General features: G+C 49.1%; 1 protein-coding gene across 9 annotated transcripts in view; it reads right to left on the minus strand.

Annotated features, from left to right (window-relative positions):
- SLC1A2 (solute carrier family 1 member 2) overlaps window positions 1-24,642 on the minus strand; it is a 151,843-nt gene that overhangs the window by 103,381 nt on the left and 23,820 nt on the right. Inside the window, exon 1 of one of the 9 annotated variants that reach the window (XM_072759129.1) lies at window positions 18,007-19,400. The exons of 7 other annotated variants lie outside the window; for them this stretch is intronic. In XM_072759129.1, the coding sequence (XP_072615230.1) occupies window positions 18,007-18,044 (38 nt within the window). In that variant the 5' untranslated portion in view covers window positions 18,045-19,400. Of the gene's footprint in view, window positions 1-5,133; window positions 5,638-18,006; window positions 19,401-24,642 lie in introns of those variants that run through there. One more of the 9 variants, XM_072759128.1, reaches the window with a different exon arrangement.

Here is a 24,642-nt window from a genome sequence, read left to right on the forward strand (position 1 = left end):
TCTGGAAGGGGTCAGTCGGGGGTGAGTCATCGTGCACCCAAGGAGACTCGCACTGAGGAGCCAGCTCAGATACTGTGCTTCAAAATAAATCTGTGCTCACCATCTTCTTACTAGTCTCCTGCAAGTGTGCTAAGGACCTTCGGCCAAAGGGGAGAAAAGTTCTTTGACCCCGCAATGGTTCCGCTCCTTCTAAAAACCTGGTAAAAAGTAACTATAGCCAAGCCCTTCGTTTCTTTTCAACGTTACGGGGAAACGCCAGGTACTAAACAATCCAGCGAGGCAATCACTTGCTCGGATGGTCTGCTGGCATTTGAGTACACTAACCGTACACATTACTCTGTGCCTCAGTTTCTCCATATGCAAAACGGAGATAATCACGGTGTACGTGTACTCATAGGTTAGTATGTACAGACCCCTATGTCTCGGTGGTGCCTGGAGCAGAGCCTGCACTCAATACAATAGCTATCCTGCAAATTCTATCTATTTTATAATATTTATGTAAATATATATATTTACGACCGTAAATATAAATGACCGTCATTTGTGCTTAGCGGGTGCCAGGGGCAGGCCTGAGAGCCTGTAGGCGTAGCACGGTTTAGTCCTCTAGACAATCCCATGAGGTGGGCATTATACCCACTTCACGGGTGGGAAAATGAGAAAATGGAGTCAGAGAGGTCCCCACCCATTTGATGGCAGCGCAGGGTTGAGATCAGATCCATCTGGGCAACTTCGTTGTCTGGCTAATGCCAGGCTGTGGGGCTGGCAAGAGAGAACCTGCTGGTCCCCACGTAACCAGAATCAGGGGCAGAGAGGTTAGGTAACAAAAGCATGTCCAGCTTCTTTGCACGACACTCCACTGCGAACATCACAGGGGACGGGACAGGAAATGAAACCGAGGGAGAAGACTAGAAATACCTGGCCTTCTGTCTCTTGACCAAGATAATAGAGTAAAGGCATTTCTGGTCCCTCTTGGGGAGAGCTGCATCTGTGCCATTTGGGCACCTCCTCTAAGGGCCCCCAAAGCCCTTGGTATTGCTCCTTACACACGATCGAGCACACGGCCAGCTGGTTCAGCTACAGTCCTGCAGTCTGCTCTGAGTGGGGAAGACCCTGCAGTCGGCATTTCCCAGCAGCTGGAACAGCATTCCCAAGTCACTACGGCCAGCGAAGACTTATTTGGGGCGCCTGGGTGGCTCAGTGGTTGAGCACCTGCCTTGGACTCAGGTCATGATCCCAGGTTGTGGGATCGAATCCCACATCGGGTCCCCACATGGAACCTGCTTCTCCCTCTGCCTGTGTCTCTGCCTCTCTCTGTGTGTCTCTCAGGAATGAATAAATAAAAATCTTAAAAAAAAAAAAAGAGTGTATTTAACTTCCACACGTGGAGCTCACTCATCTGGAAAACTCCTCCTCATCCTTCAAACCTTGGTTAAGAGCTTCCAACTCTTGATTTCAGCTCATGATCTCAGGGTGGTGAGATCAAGCCCTGCATCGGGCTCGACACCCAGCAGGGAGTCTGCTTGTCCCTCCCCCTCTCTTCCTCCCCACACTCATATCCCTGCACACACTCTCTCTCTCTCTCAAATAAATAAATAAAATCTAAAAAAGAAAAAGAAAAGAAAGAAAACCTTGCTTAGCTATCTCTGACTCTGCACAGCCTTCCCTGACCATCCCCTCCCCTCAACAGAACAGATGCTTCCCTCTCCCCGAGCTATTTCTGTTTTCTTTACCTATTTGAAAGTGTTGCAACACAAGGTTCTCCACTAGGCCCAGAGCAACTCCATCCAGGCATCTACACTGCCTACAGGCAATTCTCTGGGAATTAGCACTGTGTAAACGATCCACATCAGTGGTTCTCCAGAGGGGCAGTTTTGCTCCCCAGGGGGACACTTGGCAATATCTAAGGGTATTTTTGGTTGTCACGACTAGAGGCGGGAAATGCTCTCGGCATCTCATGGGCACAGGCCACAGTGCAGCTAAATATCCCACAGTGCACGGGGACAGACCCTCCAAAGAATGATCGGCCCAAGATGTCAACGGGGCAGGGGTCAGGCCGCTGGTCCAACTGGCAGCTCCGAGTTAAAGGTCACCCACGCTGCCGACTGGAGTTCACTGACTTCATACACACGGCTCAGGACCTGCGGGGAGTTGTAACTCGGCCCCCAAATATCTGCGGCACCTCTGCAGGAAGATGACCCTTCCCTCATCCCTAAAGACATGCTTTGCCCTGCAGCTACCTGTGGCCAAGGGCCTGACAGCTCGCCACAGACCCTGGGGGCCCACCCACCTGTCTCCCCTTCACGGGGCAGGGCCCTCCGGCCACCAGCACCCTCCCCCAGGAGCTAGCAGGCCACTCCGCCCCCACACAGGCCAGGAGTGCTGGGGAATTAACCCCCCGGGAGCAGCCTGAGCCAGAGATGGGCAGGCCTGCATACACCAGCCCCCCCCCCCCCCGGCCCCTCCAGGGGACAACTCCAAGCTCGCCGCCTGTCCCGCCTGTCCCACCTGTCCCGCCTGTCCCATCCTGGTGATTTTCCCGGGGCACTGAACAGGAGCTGCCCACACCCATAGCAGACTTGATAACCCTCCTTCTCTTGGCGGCCTCCCACCTCCCTACTGACCTCCCCGTATTTCCTGCACCTCCCAAACAGCAGATGCAGAATCTTCCTCTAGGAACCCAAGCCAATGCAGAATAGGAGTAACACATGATCCCTCCCAGAAAGCAGCATCGAGAACCTTCACGTTAGTTCTGTCCTTGTCCTCTTTTCCCATCTCTGCCTCAAGAGAGGCGTGACCGGGGTGGGGGCTGCGCCTCCCGTCTCGCCCCACACGGATGATCCACGGAGGACACCTGCCACTGGCATCCTGCAACCATATGTGACAGAAGCAAGAAACTAACTTTGCGGCTGTCCGCCCCAAGGTGTGTGGCTTGTGGTTACGGAAGCGTAACCTGGTGAAAGCTGGCTGGTGCAGGGCTTATCGCTCCTGGGGGACCCTTCTGATGGACCCCCCTCCCCCATCGGAGACCCAGGCTGCCTACTTTCCAAATGATACTTGTCTGAGGGCAAAACGGTACAGCATAGCCTTGTCTCCTTGAACCCGGAGATGACCATTTGCTTTCTTCTCTTTCTCTGTAACTCATGGTGCGTGTGCAGAGCCGGAACTGGTGGCGCCTAGAGACTGGGAGACTGGAACCAGTCAGGCCCGGTAGCTATGTGGGGGAAAGAGTCTGAAGATGAGCATCCTGGCCTGGAGACGGATGACAGCTCTCGTCACCCTGTGGCTGGGCGACCCGGAGGAAATAGCTCCCCCCCCCATCTGGAGCCACCCCGTTTGCAATGCAAGATCCCACCGAGACCCGAGCTCCAATCCCGGCACTCCGCCTCTGCGGTTCCACGAGGACCAAGGCCAACTTCATTTTCTCCATCTCCTACTTGATCCATCAGCCTGGAGAACAAGCTAGACCCAGACCCAAACTCTCAAGGGAAGGACTGTCTCATCCACTTTACAAACCGCTCCTTTCTTTCCTCCCTTGCATTCCCCCTTCCCTCTGTCCTTGACATTTACTGAGTATGCACTACATGCTACATCTCAGGCCTGTCGCAGTAGGTCCCATGCCCGGTCACTCACAGCGGCCACACGGCTATTTTTGCCGTGTCTGAACACCATCTCCGCTATCCGTCAGTTAATAGCGTTTAACACTGACCGATCCTTTGTCCTTAAATGCACGTACATCCATCCTGAGAGGAGTTTTTACATTACTTCCCTGGATGGGAAACCAGTAGCACTGATGACTAGAAAGGGGCGTGTGTAAACGCACAAAACAATGAACATTTTTACTGACTTCGAGCTAGGTGCTACTTGCTGTGGGGCTTCTGCTGCCCGCCTTCTGTTTAAAAAGGAAAGCTGAGGGGCTCCCGGGTGCCTCAGTGGGTTACGCACCCAACTCTTGAGATCTCAGCACAGGGTCTTGATCTCAGGGTCACAGGTTCAAGCCCCACACTGAGCTCCACACAGGGCATGGAGCCTACGCAAAAAAAAAAAAAAAAAGTGGGGATGCCTGGGTGGCTCAGTGGTTGGGCACCTGCCTTTGGCCCAGGACATGATCCTGGGGTCCCGGGATCGAGTCCCACGTCAGGCTCCCTGCATGGAGCCTGCTCCTCCCTCTGCCTATGTCTCTGCCTCTCTCTCTCTCTCTGTGCCTCTCATGAATAAATAAATAAAATATTTTTTTAAAAATTTAAAAGGGAGTTGAAAGGTTTCAGGGTGGCAGTGAAACACAGCAGCACGTTTTAACCTTGTCATAATGAGAAAGATCGAAGAATCCAGAAAGGAAATGACCATCTGGCCATATGATGTGACATCACTGAATTTGTCAGCAGTATACCCCCAATCGTCTCCTGGGGCCCCTGAGATCATCTTCCATGTCATCAGGACACCCACCTCACACCTGGCGTGAGGCCCTATCACCTACCTGCATCCTGACCACAGCGTGGCTTAGTCACGAGGAACGCAGAGCTTCCAGCCAGTCAGACGCGGGTTTGAGTCCCACTGCATCGCCGGGCCACACCGGCAAAGTCACTGAAGCTCTCACTACAGACACTTCCCAAGCGAGTCCTGTTTCCTTGCCTCCCACCATGTCCTCTGGCCTGTTTCAGGCTCCGCTCCCCACCCGGATATGGCACCAACGTGGCCACAGGTCACATTCGCTCTGTTCCTTCCGACCTGGGCGAGCACCTGCTGGAGCACCTGCTGGAGCACCTGCCGGAGCACCTGCCAAAGCACAGCCAGGCCCTCGGGACCACCCTCTTGTTACCCATGGGTTGGGCTCACTGCCTCACGGGCCCTCCCAGGCCACGTCGGTGCCTGACGGCAGGCGAGCTGCAGTCTGGCTCCGGGCAGCAAAGCATAGCTGCCTGGTCCCCTGAGAAGCTGAATTTGAACCTGCAGCCTTGGTTTCCTTGGTGCCGCCGAATTGGAGAACATGCTGGTGATGCCTGGACATCCCTGCAAAGGAAGGCTCTGTCTTCCTTCTCTGAGGGAGAGCACACTCAAGGGTCCTGTTTGGGACCGTGTCCCCAAACCCCAGGGCTCTGCTGCAAATGCATCACTCAAGGTCTGGGAGAGACTCACCAGTGGGGCAAGGACGCCCGCGGTATCACTGCTGCAGTCCTGATGCTTCGTCGGACGGGCAGCAGCACAACCGGCTCCATTAACATGCTCAACTTCTCACTAATGAGAGGGCACTTAAGCAACCATCACTCCGGAGACACAAATTCAGAGTCTCAGGCCCCACTTTGTGAGGTCGGTGCCCTTGGTATTCCCATCACACAGCTGAAGAAGCTGGAGGATTTCAGTAACATGCCTGAGTTCATCTAGCAGCCTGGACGCTGCCTAGGATGCCTTCCTGCCTTAGGGGACGGCCAGAGAGTCAGGCCTGTGACATCCAGAGGCACCGGGACCCACCGAGGCAGGGTCTGATCCATGTCTCGGGCCCAGAGAGGGCCTCCTCTGGGGGCTGGCACGGAGCCTGCGAGAACACGAAGGGCCTCCAGGCACAGAATGAGGGAAAGGGCTTCCCGGGACCAGGGAACAAAATGCTGGCCACCTCCGGCCTCGTCCCTCCTCCAGCTGTCCTTCTGCACTCTTTTCTCCTTGAATACCTTCTTTCAGGCCTCGGGGCCCATGGCCAAGTGCTGCCACTTCCATCTCAGGGGTGAGCCCCTTCTTGAGTTGGGCAGACCCAGCAGGGACACCCGTCACGAGGACCTGCCCCAGGCGGTGCCACGCGACAAATTGCAGGGACAGAGAGTGAGGACGGGAAGTGGCTGGTCCAGGGCAGGCTTGAAGCCAGGCTGCGGGTGAGGGGAAGAAGCCCAAAACCAGAGACAGAGAAGCAAGAAGCAAAGGTTAGAGGCGCAAGGTGAAACTAAGTGGAAAAGAAGTGAAAACATTAGACCCTGAGTCCATCAGAAATCGACAGAGGACTGCAGGCTGAGCTGTATCAAGGTAGAGAGCTGTGGGTGACCCCATCTGCTAGGCAGGGGGCTGCAGGCCCAAAGGGGCGGAGCTCTGAGTCAGGGAATGAACACTAAGAAGCTGCATCCCTGAAGCATGAGAACCACGAGCCAAAGGAACAGAAATCAGATCATGGGATTAATAACAGCTGAAGTTTGCTGAACTTTCGCTCTAAGCCAGGCACTTCGCTAAGTGCTTTAGATAGATCATCTTATTCAACGCCCGCAGAACCCTCTGAGACCCCATGAGGCCCAGACCACAGTGAGTAGCACGTGGGCACCAAAGCCAGGTTGGGTTTGAACCAGACTGCTCCACATCCTCGCTCTGTGATCTCGGGCAAGTTACTTCGACTCTCTATTTCTCAGTTTCCTCATCTGTAAAATGGGATCATGTGGATATTATGTCGCATAATTGTGATGAGGATTAAATAAAACAACAGAGGTAACATTTACAGCGGTGACTCACAGACCATAAGGCTCTGGTCAACTTAACGGTGATAATCACTACTGACATTAGACCCTTTTAGAGACAACAACAACAACAACAACAACAATAATAATAATAATAATAAAGCACAGGGATCGAAGTGAATTTTTAAGTGATGGAGAGGGGAATCAAGCACAGCCAGTCGTCCTAGAGAAGCTGGGTCTGCAACCACCCCGCCTCATATCCTCATGTCAGTTCAGAAGAAACAAGGTAAAGAGAGGGAGCCAAGGTGAGAGGCCCAGGGGGAATGCAGAACAGAAGGGACAGAAAAGCAGAGGACAGAAAGGGGGCCCCGGATGCGACAAGTGCACAGCCAGGAGGCCCTGGAGACTGAACTTGGAGGCCCTGGCAGCCAAGATCCAACCCTCCGGTGGAAACAGGTGTCCTAGATGGGACACGAGGACCATGTCCTAAAACCCCAGGGCTTTGCTACAAACGCATCACTCTGGTCAGAGCCGTGCCTGAATGTGCAGGCCTGAGAAGTGACATCAGGATGTCACCCGACTCTGACTTCATTGTGGGGGAACTGGGGGGTAAAGATGTAGCAGTGGTACCAGCCAAGATATGCTCAGGGATCACTATATACAAGGCACTGCTCTATGTGCTTTATGCTTGAACTCACTTAATCTTCACCCGCACCCTATGAAGTCAGTTCTGTAGCATTTCCCATTTTGCAGGTGAACACATTAAGGCACAGAGAGGTCAAGTCACATTCACAAGGTCACACAGCAAGCAGGTAAGTCACAGAGCCAGGAAGGAAACTCGGGTCCTCTGGCTCCAGAGACCATATTCTTAACCTCCAGGATCCGTAATTCCCAGCCAGGCTAGTCTCAGAAATAAGTTGATAATTCACTGGGCCTTGGAGTGTCCATTTTTGTCACTGGATCCCCAGCCTGCACAACAAAGTCTATGTAGAAGAGTCAACTAAAAAGCTAAGGAATGGAGAAGTTGTCAGGCAACCCCAAATTGAGAGGCATTCTACAAAATAACGAGTCGATCCTCTCTGAAAGTGTCAAGGTTGTGAAAGACAAGGAAAGACCTAAGAAGCTGTCACCGGGGGAGGAGACCAGACAACTAAGTGCAATGTGGGATCCTGGATTGGATCCCAGAACAGGAGAGAGGACCTTAGTGCGAAAACTGGGGAAATCCAAACGAGCTCTAAGTCAACTGTATTGGAGCGGGGTTCATTTCTTGGTTTTAACCACTGTCCTCTGGTTGTGTGAGATGTCACCATTACAGGAAGCTGAGCCAGGGGCACCCGGGAACGTCTTAGTTTGGCAATTCTCCTTTTAAAAGTCTAAAATGATCTAAGACATTTTTTAAATCCAGCGTGGAGAAAACAAACTAGAAAGACAAATGACAAGGGATCAAAACCACTGACATTCTCCCTTTATAAGCTAATGTGTCCGATCTTTGTAATTACGTTGTTTCCACCTATGCAGGCGAGTCAGTATCCTTCATTTGACATCAAATCTGTTTTAAATTGTGGAGAACAGCAACACCAAAAGCTGGCAGCGCTTGGATTTAGAAGCCTGGGCCTGCTTCAGGAGAGCAGATTACTTCCACGTGCTTCCAGACTGTCTTTCCCTCGGACTTAAATCCTCAGCGATGCTATTCTACAAACCTATCCGCCCCCCACACGTTGATGGCCGCTGGCCAGGAAAGGCTTGGATCACTTGGGGGCTGAAGGACTACTTTGCAGGCAGGAGCCAGCTTCCAGAAATGCAGCAGGTTTGGCACACGTGGGCGAACTGGCAAGCCAGAGAGACACAGGGGTCTTCGTGAGGGTCAGGATGGCTGGCAGCCAAGGGGGTGAGAGAGAAACAGGGGCCTGGTTCCAGCTAACTGGGCACAGGGCAAGGAGGTAAACACTGCCTGCATTAGCTCATTTCATGCTTCTCCACACTGGGTCCCAGACGCCTTATATCCAGGGATCCATTTGATCAATACCGAGGGGCGCGGTTACCAACCCCACATGCAAATGAGGTAGCTGTGGCTCAGAGATCGCCCACCCAGACAGCTAGGTGGCCACCCCAGGTCATCTGATGGGCAAAGCCCAGGCTCCTCTCTCCATTCATCCTGGACCCAAGGAAGACTCACGGAAAAAAAAAAAAAAAAATCACCAAGCTGCTAAGAAGCCATGAACCTCCTCTCAGTGACCCCTGAAAAGCAACCCTCAAAGACGGGCCCTGGTTGGGTGTATTTATGCAGATTTTGTCCCTGTCCAGCTGACGTTGCCTGCCACGTTTATCAAATGCAGATAATTTAGACCCCAAACAAGGACAGTCGTTTTTGTTTGTTGGTCGGTCTGTTTTGTTTGTGTCCCTTGTTTTCTTTGGTTCTTGGCCTCAGTCATCTATTTTGGAGACCTACACGATCTAAATTATCTCGGCAACTGCAAATATCCCTTTCCTTTAACCCAAACATGGGTTTTTCTTTAAGAAACCCAGGTTCCCCATCTGCTTCACGACATGGGCATTTCTAAACGAAAACACCTGCGCACAACAAATGACACCAGCACAGCTCTTGGAAGTTCCCTTAGTACTTTCAGCCAGAAGAATAAAGCCACATGGAACCAGGCGAGCTCCCCTCGATCGGAGCCGGGTCCATTGGTTTTGCACTTGGAAATGTAATCAGTGCCTCCCATCCCCCAAACGTATTCCAGTCCCAGTTTAGGATTCTGCACCCTGAAAGGAAAAGCAATACACAAACTTAGGAAAGGACAGAGGCCCCAGATCCTAAAAACACAGGCTCGAGTGGAAGCGACCTGATGCCTTTGCACACTATTACCTCAGGGACTGATTATTCTGAAACACTGTGCAGATGATGACACGTAAGACACTCGGGGGACCCTGCCTCTTAGGAAGACAGCAATCCTAAAGCAGCTCGCTGCTGTATATTACACACCTTTCACCAAACACGGAGGAAAAGCCTAAAAAGGACATTAACCCTGGCAGCCCCAAAGCCAGTTTAAAGTTGTCACAAGCCCAGCTGATTTGTTAAAAACCTTTATCTCAAAAAAAAAAAAAGCTCCCCCTTCCCATTCACATCAGCCATTTGTGTCTCTATGAGCAACTCTAAAAGTCCACTGCCCTTCTTTTCCATGAAGTTTAACTAGTTAACATAAAACAAGAACCTTTCAAATGTGTTCCAGAAGGGCTGGGGGGGGGGGGGGGGGAATGTGTCTTTTGCCTCTAATGGAATCCCTTGACTGGACTGATAAATGGTGTGCTTTGGATTTACTCCTCACGAAACTCACAAGAGCGTAAAAGGCAACCACGTTTACCAACAAATACACAACCTGTGGTTCTCTTGAGTCAAACCCTGTTCAGAGTCAAGTCTGACGGGTGCAGTTAAAAGCTGCCAATGAAGCTGGTCATCTTGGAAAGGGGAGATCTTGACTAATCGTAGCTGTGGAAGGAGAAGGAGAAGATAGAGAGATAAATCTGTGGATGAGCTTGTGGATTAAGTGCATCAGAATCTGTGATGCACACAAGCGGAGCCTGGCACACAGAAAGCACAATAGAAGTGTCAGTTCTTGTTATGGTTGCTATTATTATCACTAACATGGCTATTAAACTGCCCAGATTCACAAAACTACTCAAAGCCTTTGCCACATTTAGGCCACATTAGGCGGTTTAGCGCCGCCTGCGGCCCAGGGCGTGATCCTGGAGGCCCTGGATTGAGTCCCACGTCAGGCTCTCTGTATGATGCCTGCTTCTCCCTCTGCCTGTGTCTCTGCCTCTCTCTCTCTGTCTCTATGAATAAATAAATAAAATCTTAAAAAATAATAATAAAATAAAAATGCAATGCAGGTCTTTTAAAAGAAGGCAGATGTGAAATCTTGGAGGAGCAAACTCCCACCCACAAAGAACAAGGCGCCCCTGCCTCTGACATGTTCCTTGGGAGAGACCACCTAGCAATTTGGGAGCTTAGAAGCCTTCACTTAAGGCTTGAGAAGATGCCAAGGACTTTCCTTGAGAGTCAGTCCAGAGAGAGACATTTGATCACATTTTTCCAATGAGAAGCATATGTCCCAGGGTACATACGCTTCCTCCACTCACGTATGGATGGAAACAATGCTAAGTACATTCTGTCCCAAGAACTTACTCATGCTTACCCGACAAGGCTTAACTTTTTCATTTAAATCCCAGAAGCCTGCCATAACACCCGCCAACTGAAAGGTTGCTCTCAGAGCAACTTCTGGGCAATCCATTCATCGCGTGGCAATCCCCAACAGCTAAAACAAATGTTCCCTGTAGTCAACACACCCGTGGCGTTGGTAAAAAGCTGTGTATTTTCTTTTTTCCTTTCCACGATCATCACTAGAGACATCTAATAGATTCCATTTACCCGCCAGCAGCAAAAGCCTTTCCTTGCATGCTTATGTTGGGTTCAGGTTCATTACCTTGTTAAGGAGACATCTGATTTCTGCAGGCGATCTTTAAAAGGTCACATCTGTACATGGCTCACATATTTTCATGACCCATCTAATTGTATCATTAAATCCCTTGGCCGGGTTTCAAAGAACCCAAGTGGTCACGGGTTTGGTAAGACAACCAGCACGAGGCAGGTCCCTGAACCGTTAGACACGGAACAGGTGATGCTCCATCAGCCCCGTAACATGGGACACCTCCTTGAAACAAGGAAACCTCCATTCCCTGGCTGGCTCAACTCCACCTAAGAATTCCACGGAAAGGGGACTGAGTTCTGCTCTGCCTTTGAAAAACAGCCCGGGTCGTGGCCCTGGTGGTCGCTTTGTAAGCACTAACCTTCTCCGGATATGGTCCTCAGGCCTCTTCATGGATACATACGTGAGAGTTATTCTAGGTGACCTCCTGTTAAAAGAGTTTTATTTTAAATCCCAGCTAATCTTGGCTGCTCCCTGGACTGGTCTGATCTCTCGACACATCTTAGTTCAGGTCTACACAGCAAGCTGCAAAAACACAGTGGGAGCAAGGCTGGTGTTTGTTTCCCTCTTTCCCTTGCTTCCAGTCAATCCCATTCCATCAATCACCCTTTCTTTCTCCTCTGCATAAACAGCAGTGTAGGTGAGCCAAGACGAAAAGTCAAAAATAAAGAATAGAGCCGAGCGAGCCAAGCAAGGGCTCTCTCTCCAGCGACAGGGTAAGGCACTCGAGAGAGGCAGCCGGGACGTGCCGGCGCCTGCGCACACAGGGCCGCGCTGTTTGTTGTGAGCGCCTCTGGGTATTTTTAGAGTCTGTAGGGAGAAGTTAAGCTGCACGGGGTGGCTGGTATGCTACTAATGACACCCCAAGCTTAAAGATCCGGGCTTCACAGCAACTGCGGAAGCTTCAGGTGATTAAAAGCAACACTTGACTTAAAAATCACACACATACGTCGGGGGTGGAGGTGGGAAAGACAGAAGGAAAAAAGTCGTTGGTGAACCAAACTGGAATTCAGTCCTGCAGAGCCCAGACGTAAGGCACCCCACCCCGAGGTACTTAGGAGTGCCTCCCTTCCTTTCTTTCTTTTCTTTGCTTTTTGGTCTTCTCAGGATCTCTTTGGGGGACCAGCCTTTCTGTGGGCTCCGCAGAAGTGAACGCGGGGATCCAGACCTGGCCAATCAGACAACCCTTTCCCAAGGTGGCCAGCCCAGGAGCTACTGAAATCCAGCTAAAGAGGCTGTTCCCGGGGGCGCCTGGGTGCAGCTCAGGTCATGATCGAGTCCCGCATCAGGCTCCCTGCTCAGTGGGAAGCCTGCTTCTCCCTCTCCCTCTGCCTGCTGCTCCCCTCACCCATGTTCTTTCTCCCTCTGCCAAATAAATAAATAAAATCTTAAAAAGGAGAGAGAGAGAGAGAGAGAGAGAGAGAGAGAGAGAGAGAGACTGTTCCCTGGGCCTCTTCTTGGAAGCAGCAGGAAGGAGGCACTCCTTATCACCGGGATCATTATGCATGAGGATGCTGTAAGCTTCGTGCAGCAGGACACACGGGTCCCTGAAACAAAGATACCCAGGAAAGCCCAGCCAAGAGATGGGAAGGGGAATAGGAGCTCCGTGACACCATTTGAGCCCTTGGCCCCACTCTGTCTGCAGCCACTGAATCCCTAGAAATCCCAGGGACCTAAGCCAATAAACTTTCCCCCTCTGTCCCTTTGAGGAAAGCACCCAAAAGAATCTGAATAAAGAGCTTGAAGTGTAATTTTTTTAAAACACCAGAAGAATGTTGAAGTGCAAGCCATAAGCCCATCCAGTCATGCCCACCCCGCTGTGAGAGAGGACACCAGGCGCTCAGCAAAGACTCCCAAACTGTCCTCATTTGCCTCGGAAGGCAGACGGGAACTTCCAAGACGATCCTCCTTTGTGCTTCGGGAAGATGAAGTGTAACAGCTATTCCTCATAAGTGTCACACGGCACCCTTTGATTTTGTTGTCTTTCCCCCCAAAATGCAAAACTTCCCCAATGGTGTGCATGGTCCTCCACAGTGTGGAAGGACCGACCCCTCACCATGTAATCCCCTCCACTGAGTGAAGCCGATGCTGACGAATGTAACAAACACCTAACAGTCTAGCGGCCTGCACAAACCAGCCAACAAGCAGGAGTCATACAGTTCCTTACGCCATCGCCATCAGAGTAAACCCTCACAACAACTTTGGGAAGCAGGTGCTAAAACACGCCCATTTTACAGATGAAGATACTGAGGCTCAGAAAGATTGGATACCTTGCATGAGATCGCACAGCCAGTCAGAAGGAGCGTCAAGCTTCCAGCCCAACTCTATGTAGCTACAAAGTCGGTGCTCGGCCACTGGGAACGGGCCCCCCCTTCCATGGGTTCACCCACTCGTCGACGGACCTTTACCTCCTGTTTCCCTCACATTGTGCTTCCCCTCCTGGACTGTCAGCCTCTCTGTATTTCCACTTCCACAAAGTTTCTGTTAAACCTGTTTTATGTCTTCCTGAGCCTCATGTGTTCAAGTCTCCATTACCCCACTGGGTGATTGATTCTTCAAGAGGGGTAAGAAGAGGGAACGGGGCCAGTTCTATCTTGGATTCTTTAGCCCTTGGGAGAATCATGAATCCATTTGTCAGGAAGAAGATGCCCTATAAATCCAAAGGCCCAAATCGTTAAGTTTTCCCACTTCTCCCAAAAAGCAGAAAATGGATGCTTTATAGCATGCTTCAGACACTTACAGTATTACCATTTCCCTGGAGTGAAAGAACTTAGATGGCCCTTTTTGAACCTGATTCTGATGTCTGAATCTGCTCTCCCCACCCAAAACCACAAAAGTAAAAAAGCCAGGGCACCTGGGTGGCTCAGTGGTTGAGCACCTGCCTTTGGCCCAGGGCGTGATCCTGGATCCTGGAATCGAGTCCCCTGCAGGGAGCCTGCTTCTCCCACTGCCCATGTCTCTGCCTCTCTCTATGCATCTCTCATGAATAAATAAATTCTTTAAAAACAAAAAAGTTAAAAGCCTCCAACCACCTAAGGAAATTACCAAATGTATATGAAAAAAATGTATATACAAAGATGTGCAAGAGAGTGCGGGTTACAACAGGGAAATGTCAGAAGTAACCTAAATGCCCAGCATGAAGGGATTGGCGTCAACGTGTGGTATAACTACGATTTTAAAACACTTGAACCAATTAAGTCATTAAAGTTATGTCAAGAAAGAATATGGTGGGGAAAAGAAAAAGAAAACCTGCCATCATCCTCAGTGAAAAGTGCAGACTTCAAAATGTATATTTTTACAAAAATAACAAACACCCCGACTGAAAGGACATGAACTACTATAAGAACCAGGATGGAAAAAAAAAAAAAAAAAAAAGAACCAGGATAGGATTATGAAGGAGTTTATTTTTTGTTTAGATGTTTGCCTTGTGCCTTCTGGATTGAAAGGAGTTTGTTGTTTGTTTTGCTTTGCGCCACATGATTCTTCTAACACTTGTTATGGAAGAGAGAAGCCTGCAGATAAAGGTGATGAGGATTAACGAGATGATGTCCCTGGGGTCATCAGAGAAAAGGAATATACGAGCTGGGGAGGAAGCCCGGACTCTGGAATCAACTGCCTGGGTCTAGATTCAGCCTCTGCTGCTCACAGGCTACATAACTGAGCAAGTTACTCAATTTCCTGTGCCTCAGTTTCCCCCATCTAGAACAGGGATGATAATCCTACCAACCTTGCGGGGTCATTCTAAACCCATCACATGAACATACATGACGCATTTAAAACATTGCCTGGCATAGCGTTTGCTCTGTACACCGAGGTGCACTCTTCATGGCATAAATTACTTAAAAGTAAGCACCCCATCTAATTCCTTTCTGACACCTATCAAAGGGCCCGATGCACAGTGGGTGCTTGATCAATGCCTGCTGGCTGTGCCCAGTTGGATTCTAGAGGGCGGTGCTGGTGTTTTGGGGAGCGGCCACCATGATACCTTCTCCTTGGTGACATCTCCCTCCGACCGGACCCATGGAGCTTCTTAGGGCTGAAGGGAGAGCAGCTGTCCAGTGGCATGTTTGGAGCTCAGAGAGTTAATAAAAGGGACCCTTGAGAAACTGTATGGCTGCAACCTAATAAAGTTTAGCAATGACCCATCATCTTCCCCCACTGCCCCAGTCAGGAGTTGTCTGGTTGCTTGGAAGAGAAATGCACTCAGACAAAACAAAAGAGGAGAACGTGGTATCGTCAGGTGCAGAAATCTCATGGGATCCAAGAACAAGAAACAAAAGAATAATAGAAGCTCCCTTGTCAAATGCAGTTTGCACCAGCGGTTGGATGAATGGTCAGGTCGAGCTGGGAATGATTGTTTTGAAATGATAGCGTAATGCTGTAAATATTTTAATAAAAATGTATAAAAGCATTTATTTGCCAAATTCTGGATGACCTCAGATCCCACGTGGAACACGGACGATGATTTTTCTCATCCGTGCGGCTCGCTTCTGATCTGTCTGAATTCTGACCTCAGCCTTAGAATCCTCTGAGTTTTAGAAAAGTATCTGTACAGATAAGTGGATGGGACCTTCCTCCTTCTCGAATAAGGAAGACCAGCCCAGAGGCCATCTGCACAGCATATGGCCATAACTCAAAATGACAAGTGCACGTTGCATCCAAGAATCCTAAACGAGTCTCCAACAGTCTCAGCTTTAGGCCCAACGGATCAGAGAACCCAGATTCATCGCTGAAGCCAGCTCGCTGGCTGAATTACCTCCCTATAATCGCCACTGCGGCATAGTCTTTGGTGTCCCAACTCCGAAATCTTCAGATTTACCAAGTCTAGGGGAGGAAAATACCATCACAGAAGTTTGGCACATTTATCTGTTCGTGCTATTGAAAAATTACACAAAGAACTGAGAACCTGAACCACAGACGTGGGGGGATGGTAAAGCATTTTTTAAACCTAATCATCCACCTCATGCTTTACACCTGAAGCAAAGAAAAGACGCCTAGAGAGGTCAAGGTGATGTGCCAGGGCCAGGAGGCCCACAGCCACAGTCTCAGAGAGGCACCGGCTTCATTTTCTCAGAAACCCGTTGTTACGAGAGACTCCTAACTCTGGGAAACGAACTAGGGGTGGTAGAAAGGGAGGTGGGTGGGGGTAGGGGTGACTGAGTGACGGGCACTGAGGGGGGCACTTGATGGGATGAGCACTGGGTGTTATTCTATATGTTGGCAAATTGAACACCAATAAAAAATAAATTTATTTTTAAAAAAAAGAAATCCCTTGTTTATCAAGGATAAACTAAAGAGGTATTATAATAAAAATTTCTCCACATACTGAATGACTGACAAGGTCATATCACATGGGGGCCTCAGAGTAAACTAATGAGAGTGACAAAGAAATATGTAGAAATGAAAGCTCTCCCCTTATAAAAAGGGCACTTGATGAGATGAGCACTGGGTGACATGCTATATGTTGGCAAATTGAACTCCAATAAAAGAAAAATAATTAAAAAAAAAAAAAGAAAGAAAGAAAGCTCTCCCCCTTGACCCTTCTCTAACTTGAAACTCAGGCCAGTAAATCTCCCAGCTCGGACCATCCCTGCCCTCCTGTCTTTAAGTTAGGAAAATGGACAGCTCTTCAAAAGACAGAAGTAGAATGACACTTGAGAGTGTACAATATGACAAGCACGTCACGGACTGTCAGTCATTTCGTCCTCATGACAACCTTGCAGGGAAAATATGACTCTCTCAGCTGAGGCTCCGAGAGGTGGGGCATTTCTCCAAGGCCACGCAGCGAGTCGGCTTGGTTCTAAAGCCTACAGGTTTCACAGCCCTGTGCCTTCCATTCCTCCAGGCAGGAGATGCTGCCGAAGGGCATAACTAGCAGTGAAATGATCTTTTCCCAGTGCCTTAAAGAGACACGGGTTGGGACCTGGAAGTTATGTCAGAAGGCCAGTTCCACAGTGAGCCAGGCCAGCCCCTCTGCTTTCCGGACTTGCTCTTTCTCCAAGGTCTGTTCCTTCAAAGACACAGAGCTTGGTTTCATTCCTCTCTGGCTCCCTGGGTCCTTTGTAGCATCTTCTAACCAAACTTCTATAACATTTTTTTTTTAAATCTTAACCCTAGAGAAATTTGTCTCATCAGAATTAGAAGAATTTAGGCAGAGAAGACAGAAAGGAAGGCATAAAAGCACCTGCAAAATCTTTCTCTGGGCTTTAATTACTGCTTGCACAACATCAGGTTTTTCTCTTCACGGAATGCCTGAATTCTTCTACCCATCTTGCCTCCTCTCACTCCTCACTCTTTCACTGTGTCAGAAGAGGAGCTGTCTCTTTTGAAATGTGTATGTTTCCTAGATACTTTCAGACCTGGACGGCCTCAGACACTGTTGCAATGAAATTCAGGGATGTCCCCGTAAACCGCATCTCAAGGCTAAAGCAAAGACATGCGTATGTTGTTACTTGGATGGCAGCTTCAAGCATTTTCTTGTGGAAGAAGGCAAAAGCAAATCAACGTTTACCCGTGAAACTGAAAATAAAATCAGCTTTAAAAGGTTGTGTCTTGGGGATGCCTGAGTGTCTGTCTTTGGCTCAGGTTGCAATCCCAGGATCCTAGGATGGAGTCCTGCATCGGGCTCCCTGCAGGGAGCCTGCTTCTCCCTCTGCCTGTGCCTCTGCCTCTCTCTTGTGTGTCTCTCATGAATAAATAAAATCTTTTTAAAATAATAAAATAAAATAAAACAAAATAAAATGTGTTTTGAACACTCTAATAGATTTCAGGGGATGTGGCCACATTAGGGGAGTACTGATACATAACTTAGGGAGCAATCATTTTATCACAACAGCTAACATAGTAAGAGGCTTGCTGCGTGCCAGGAACTGCTCCATACACTTTCTATGCATTTATCCTCACAACCACCCCTAAGAGATATGGTTCTATCATTAAACCCATTTTATGTATGTGGAAACTGAGGTTCAGAAAGGCTAAGTAACTTGCCTTAAAATTACCCCCCGAGAAGCTTATTGGTGACTAACCTGCTATGCTTATTTTTAAATGAAAATGAGGGCAGTCGTTTATATCTCTGTAAATTCCAAACATACACTTTCTGACTCTCTCCTCCTCCGGTGGCCTCCCCCATCCGCTCACAGAGTGGCTACACGAATGTGTTCCTGGCCAACCAATCGCCGTGGGTGGCTGTCTTCACTTGTGGGCAGGATCATCTGAGCAGGAATGGGTCAGATCCTTCTGGGAATGAGAGAAAGTGCCAGTTTAAGCAGCCTACTTCTGGAAAAGTGACTGGGCCACCCAGCCTTTTACATAACCCGAAAAAATGCCAGGAGAACAGGGTCTTTGGCTGCTGAAGAGGATCCCAGGCAAATGGCTCACTCAGGTCCCTCCCCATGGACGGGATGAGGAGGCAAGCACCTCCCCGAGTTCCCAGCACTCTGACTGCTCCTGCGGTTAGAGCCCTATCACCTTCCCCTGGAGGATGAGTGTGTTTCCTGAGGACGTCCTGAGCAAAGATCATCAATAATTCACCCCTGCATAGCTGACAGGAGAGGGTTTGCTGTCATGGCAACAACCGAAAGACCTTGTTGTTTAAAAAACAAAAAAACAAAAGTGTCCAAAAAGAAATGTGGCTATTTTTTCATGAACATTGAATTCCTGACAGCAACTATGTGTGAGTGAGATGAAAATGGGTGGGGAAAAAATATCTTAAAAATGCAGTCTCTAAGTCATTTTCTAAGACTGGAAAATAAGACACAAAAGTGCATTTCTTGGCTTCACACTGCACCCTTCTGGAAGGAGGAGGAAGTGAAAATACGACATCACTGCTATACCCCATTTGCTATCTTCTGAAAACGGACTCATATGAAAAATTCATCCAGAAAAGCATTTTCCCACACTCTTTTTTTTTCTCTTAATATATGTTTCCCCCACCTAATCTTTACCACAACATTATGAGGCTAAAATCACCCCCATTTTACAGATGAGGAAGCTGAGTCCTTAGAGATAATGGCCAAGTCGAAGCCTAGAAATGGTGCAAGTGGAATCTGCACCCAAGTCAGCTTGACTCCAAAGTCTGCATATGTCCCTCATACCAACCCTTGTGGGAAAGGAAGAAAACTGAATCCAGTTCGGGAGTGGGATTTCCGCAGAATGTATTTCAGGGGAACGGACCTTCAGCAATTTTCACCATCAGAAGTATTTAAAGTGTCTTTCATCACATAGCTGAGGAACAAGAGGGAGAAAAGCGAGCTTTACCAGCCTCCTACTTTCATCTTGTGTGGAATCGCGAGCCAGACACAACAACAAGCTCTTCTCCGCTTCACTCTGAATAATCTTACATATGTTTTTACGGAAAGATAACATCCTCCCCACACCGCCCCGCATTCTGAGCTACTTGAGCACAGAGCCTGAACCTTCCTCACCTTTGTTTTTGGAGGCTCGGGAAATTTGTGGGAGAATCAGTGAAAAAAAAATCAAGAAGAGAACAGGACACTTTAAAAGCAGGATCTCGTTGGGGCACCTGGGTGGCTCAGCGGTTGGGTGTCTGCCTTTGGCCCAGGATGTGATCCTGGGGCCCTAGGATCGAGTCCTGCATCGGGCTCCCCGCAGGGAGCCTGCTTCTCCCTCTGCCTGTGTCTCTGCCTCTCAGTGTCTTTCATGAATAAATAAAACCCTTAAAAAAAAAAACGCAGGATCTCTCTAACTTTGTTTCATGCGTTCAAAAATTCCAAGCAAAATTGACTCGAGACCCTTCACACCACTGGGGGAATTCACCCACTTTTCCACCGGTGCAGCCCGGTGGAGCACCAGCCGGGTAGGAAGCAGCTGTTCTCAATCCTTCTGGGAATGAGAGAAAGTGCCAATTTAAGCAGCCTGCTTCTGGAAAAGTGACTGGGCCACCCAGCCTTTTATATAACCTGAAAAAGTGCCGGGAGAACAGGGTCTTTGGCCGCTGAAGAGGATCCCAGGCCAATGGGATCCCTTCTTCTCATCCCAAAACACTGCTGAGGGCTTGGGTCTGGAGTGAGCATGGATTTCACCTCCCTGGGTTCCCGGGGGCTCTCTGTAAAATGAGGATTCTGTGAAACTCAATGCAGAGGTCGTAAAGTTGAAGGTTGGGGATTGTGATTTGTGTATTTTCGATGGTCCGCGTGACATTTAGTACCCGGTTGGGCCGGTTCCAGACAGTCATTCATTCGGTCGGCAGCGAGCGTTGGCACAGCACCAGCCCAGCCGCAGCAAGGAAAGAGCTAAAGCACCACAGTCCGCCTGATTTAAAACCAAACCAAGAAACTTCAGTAGGTAGAGCGGGGAATTTCAAGCATGTGTGACAATAAGCCACAGAAAGATGTGTCTTTCTGTTTCTCACCGTGGTGCAGCACACACACACACACACACACACACAGGCATGCACACACGAGACAACCCAACTCCTTTCTACAAGCTGTGTACTCAGATGGTTTCGGTTCTCCTCTAGTTCATATTTCTAAAATCTTTTTTTTTTTTAACGTTTTTAATTTTTTTTTCTTTTTTTTTATTTATGATAGTCACACAGAGAGAGAGAGAGAGAGAGGCAGAGACACAGGCAGAGGGAGAAGCAGGCTCCATGCACCGGGAGTCCGACGTGGGATTCGATCTCGGGTCTCCAGGATCGCGCCCTGGGCCAAAGGCAGGCGCCAAACCGCTGCGCCACCCAGGGATCCCTCTAGTTCATATTTCTAACTTGACTTTTGTCTACATAAATCGATTTCTTCAAACGGAGGGTCACTGGAGGGGAGGGGGCCAGGGAGATGGGGTCCCTGGGTGACGGGCATTAAGGAGGGCACGTGATGCGATGAGCACTGGGTGTTATACTCTATGTTGGCAAATTGATTTTAAATTAAGAAAAAAAAAACTAAAAAAAAAAATCGATCTCTTGACCCATTAGATGGTATGACCAGCGGACGGAGAAGCACTCCAAAGCTGTGCTAACCATCACTTGAACCGAGTGTTCAAGTTAGTGAACCCTTGAAATGCGATCAGTATGCCATGAGATGTGCCATAAGCTTAAAATACACAGCAGATGTGTTTCAATAATACCAACATTTAAAGTAAAATACCTCATCAATGATTTTTCTTATCGTTTACGTGCTGAGGCAATCCTGGTTTGGACAATTTACTTTGCTGAGACCCATTTCACCCATTTCACTCTTTTCCTGTGGCTACAAGAAAAATTATTACCGACGAGGCTCACATTCTATTTGTAGCAGACAGCACTGACCTGGTGCAGGGTCAGCAAGCCGCCCTGGATCCAAGCCACCCTGCCACCTGTTTTGGTTAATCAACTCCTACCGGAACCCATCCTCACACCCATCCTCACACCTTCGCTTACATATTGTTGAGCAGTTGCAACACAGCCTTCGTGGCCTGCAAAGCCTAAGATCACCTGCTCTCCAGGCCTTCGCAGGAAAAGTGTGCTGACCGCTAACAGAGCACTGGGGTGCTTGATACCCGCCGTCATTGTGCCAGGGGTGGACATACATACCTGTGCGATTGACTTGGTACTGATGGCAATCCTGCAAGAGGACTTTTCTTACCGCATTGTGCAAATGAGGCTCTGAGGGATTAAGTAATTGGCCCAAGGTCACCCAGCCAGCTGCGGGGAACACAGCTGGGATCTGAACCTGTGCTCGTGGATAACAAAGCCTGTGCTATCATTTCTGCTCTCCATGCTCCTCCCCTAACCAAAACCAGCTCTTCCTAGCTAGATGTAGTGCTAAATTCCACCTCTGTTGTTGGAAAATCAATCGGCCCATCAGACTGCCAACCAGTCCAGGAGGAAACAAGGATGGTTGGGAGGGAGGGTGGGGAGAGGAGACCTTCCTCAGGGATTCCCCCCCCCCCCAGAGAATTTAAAGGTTGTGACTGCTCTTTTAGCAAATGTCACCTGCCTTCTACCCAACATGCAAGTAAGTACTGCTCAGACGTTGCTCCTGGAGGGACCAAAGCATAATGGCTTTAAGCCTCTCTTCACTTCAGTTAGAAACTTTCATGAAAGATGCCCTTCTTTTCTTTTTTTTTTTTTTAAGATTTTATTTATTTGTTCATGAGAGACAGAGAGAGGCAGAGACACAGGCAGAGGGAGAAGCAGGCTGTCTCAGGACCCAGGGATCACGACCTGAGCCGAAGGCAGATGCTCAACTACTGAGCCACCCAGGTACCCCTGTTTTTCATTTTCAATCTTAATACCTTAGGGCTTCAAACGTCAGATTTGGTGGTCCCAGATATCTAAACAAAGTCACTCTGAAAAAAAAATAAATAAGTGTGGGAAAGACTGAAAAAGTTTCCTGAGGTTACTGTTAACTGAAAAAGCAAATAATGAAATAGAGTGATGCCTTGTTTGGGTAAATAAGTAAAAATCATTTATAACTGTCCTCTTCTGCGTGTGTGTGTAGGTGCCGAAAACTATTCTCAAGGGGTGTATGGAATTCTTTCGGCTGATACGTACTTTTAAATTTTTGTTACAAGGAAAACATATTTCTTGCAAATTTAAGTTTCCTGGTTGAAGGGCACCTCAGTGCCTCAGTGGTTGAGCATCTGCCTTTGGCTCAGAGCGTGATCTTGGGGTCCTGGGTTCGAGTCCCACATCGGGACTGCTTCTCCCTCTCCGTGTCTCTCTGCCTCTGTCTCTGTCTCTCATGAGTAAATTAATAAAATCTTAAAAAAATAAGAAAGAAAAGAAAGAAAGAAAAGAAAGTCTCCTGGATGAAGAAGCCATGCACATTTTCTGGGATTTTTTTGTTTACTTTTTAGGGCACTGCTGATTTCCACCCAGGAAGGCAGAGAGAATGTGAAATCTTGTGAGTACAAGGAAACCGGGGATCTTTCAAAGCTCGGTCTGGAAACCAAGGGAGCGCCTCCCTGTCTTTGAGGAAAAGTGGGGCTGCAGCGCCCCCCTGCGTCCCAGCCTGGGCAGAGGAAACCGCCTCCGATGCCCGGGCCATCCCATACAGACTATTAGGACCCTGCCAGGACCAGGGTATTCCTGCTGACTGAGGTTGCTGTCCTGCTTCTCCTTGCCAGGCCAGGCACGCCAGAGGGTTTGAGCTCCCAGGTGCCACATTTTAGCCACTCAATAAAGGCCCCCTGGGCTCCCCGAGTCTTCTCCCGGTGGCAACAGAGGGGCTTGGCATCTGCAAGGGAAGCCCTGAGTGCTTCGCAGTGTCCATCCAGCCTCGGAATCCTCAGGATCTCCTTTTCTGGGAGATTCGGCAGCAGCGAGGTACGCGGTGTACTTGGAGGGGGAGCAAGCCTAGAAGCAGCATCGACACATTCTGAAGGATTTGTCTACCTCGAGGCTCAGGTCCAGGTGCTCTGGAGAGATGTAAGCACAACTGGGCTGGAATGATGACATGTCTTCAACAGCCACCGGGTTTTGAGCACCCACTTGTTCCAGCACTGCTCAAATGAGACTTGACCTTCATTACAGCCCTGCACATAGATGCTATTATTTCTACTTTATAGCAGGGACAGAGCTTGAGGCGCTGACGCTAAGTCACTCATCTTGTAGGTAGCTGGCCCTAATTCAACCATCCTTAGCTCCTTCTTCGTGCCAGGTGTCCTGCACTAAGGTTTTGGTTTGAAGGCATGAAGATAGCAGGGAGCAGAAGACCAAGGGGCATCATCTCCAGGCTGCCAGGCTCCTCGTGGCTGCCATCTGACTCCACTCACAGAAGGCCGCCCTTTAACCCTTAGCGGAGGGCCAGACACTCCGGGAGCATCTGGTAAATCCATGAATGGCACCACATCTGGGATTTGAGCTCGGGGTGAGTGTGGTATTCCAGGAGAGCCTTGATGTCCACAGTTGCCTTGCTGAAGACAGAGGCCAGTCCAGCCCCCCATCTTGCCCCTGCCTCACGGCTAACACGGTGTCCCTCCCCTGATCGCTGCAAACCCAGATGGTGGCAGGTGACCCACAGCAGGCCCAGCCCACCCTTCCCTTCTCTCTGCCACCTTACTGTCCTGAGCAGCGACGGCAAAAATCATCCCCAAACTGGCATTCATTGCTAAGCTTTTAACCAAATTAGGATTTGGCAACCAAAAAGAAGCATTCAGATAAAAATGGAAAGGATGTTTTAAGAATTTGGAGAAAAAAAAAAAAGAACTCACCAGCCACTTTTCCTCTGAAATTTGAACAGTCCCTTTAGTAATTTGTGAACCCCCTTACCAAAAATATAAAAATCATTATGAATATGAATAATACATGCATCTTAAAATGGCATGTTGACATTTAAAAGACATGACAAAGGTTTGATGTCTAAAATGTCCTGATCTTAAAAGATGGGAGAGAATAGAGACCCCCTTTCATTAAAATGTGTTTCTACACATTTCTTCTTGCCCCCCTGGCTTTGTTCTCCGGAGCATGGCTAGAAGAAGCCCTATGGACCTTGAGACTCTGTGGTAACGATGACCCAGCGCTCTCAGGCTCCCCCAGTGGAGCCCGTCCTCCCTCAGCAATTTGCAAGCTCACCCCCTTTCTATCACCAACTCCGGCCCCAGCCCCTGAATAAATCAAATCCCAAGCAAACCCTGAGATCTAACTTATTTGGAGAGGTAAAATCCTCTGTCTCCTGTAAGATCCCCCAGGATGCAATCCTTCTACCCCCCGCCCAGCTGTGCGGTGGTGACGGGTTCTATTCCCAACACTGCAGTGAAGGCCTGAGGTGCACACTCGCCCCCCAGACACG

The sequence above is a fragment of the Vulpes vulpes genome, chromosome 5, assembly GCF_048418805.1.
Source record: "Vulpes vulpes isolate BD-2025 chromosome 5, VulVul3, whole genome shotgun sequence".
Taxonomy (NCBI): domain Eukaryota; kingdom Metazoa; phylum Chordata; class Mammalia; order Carnivora; family Canidae; genus Vulpes; species Vulpes vulpes.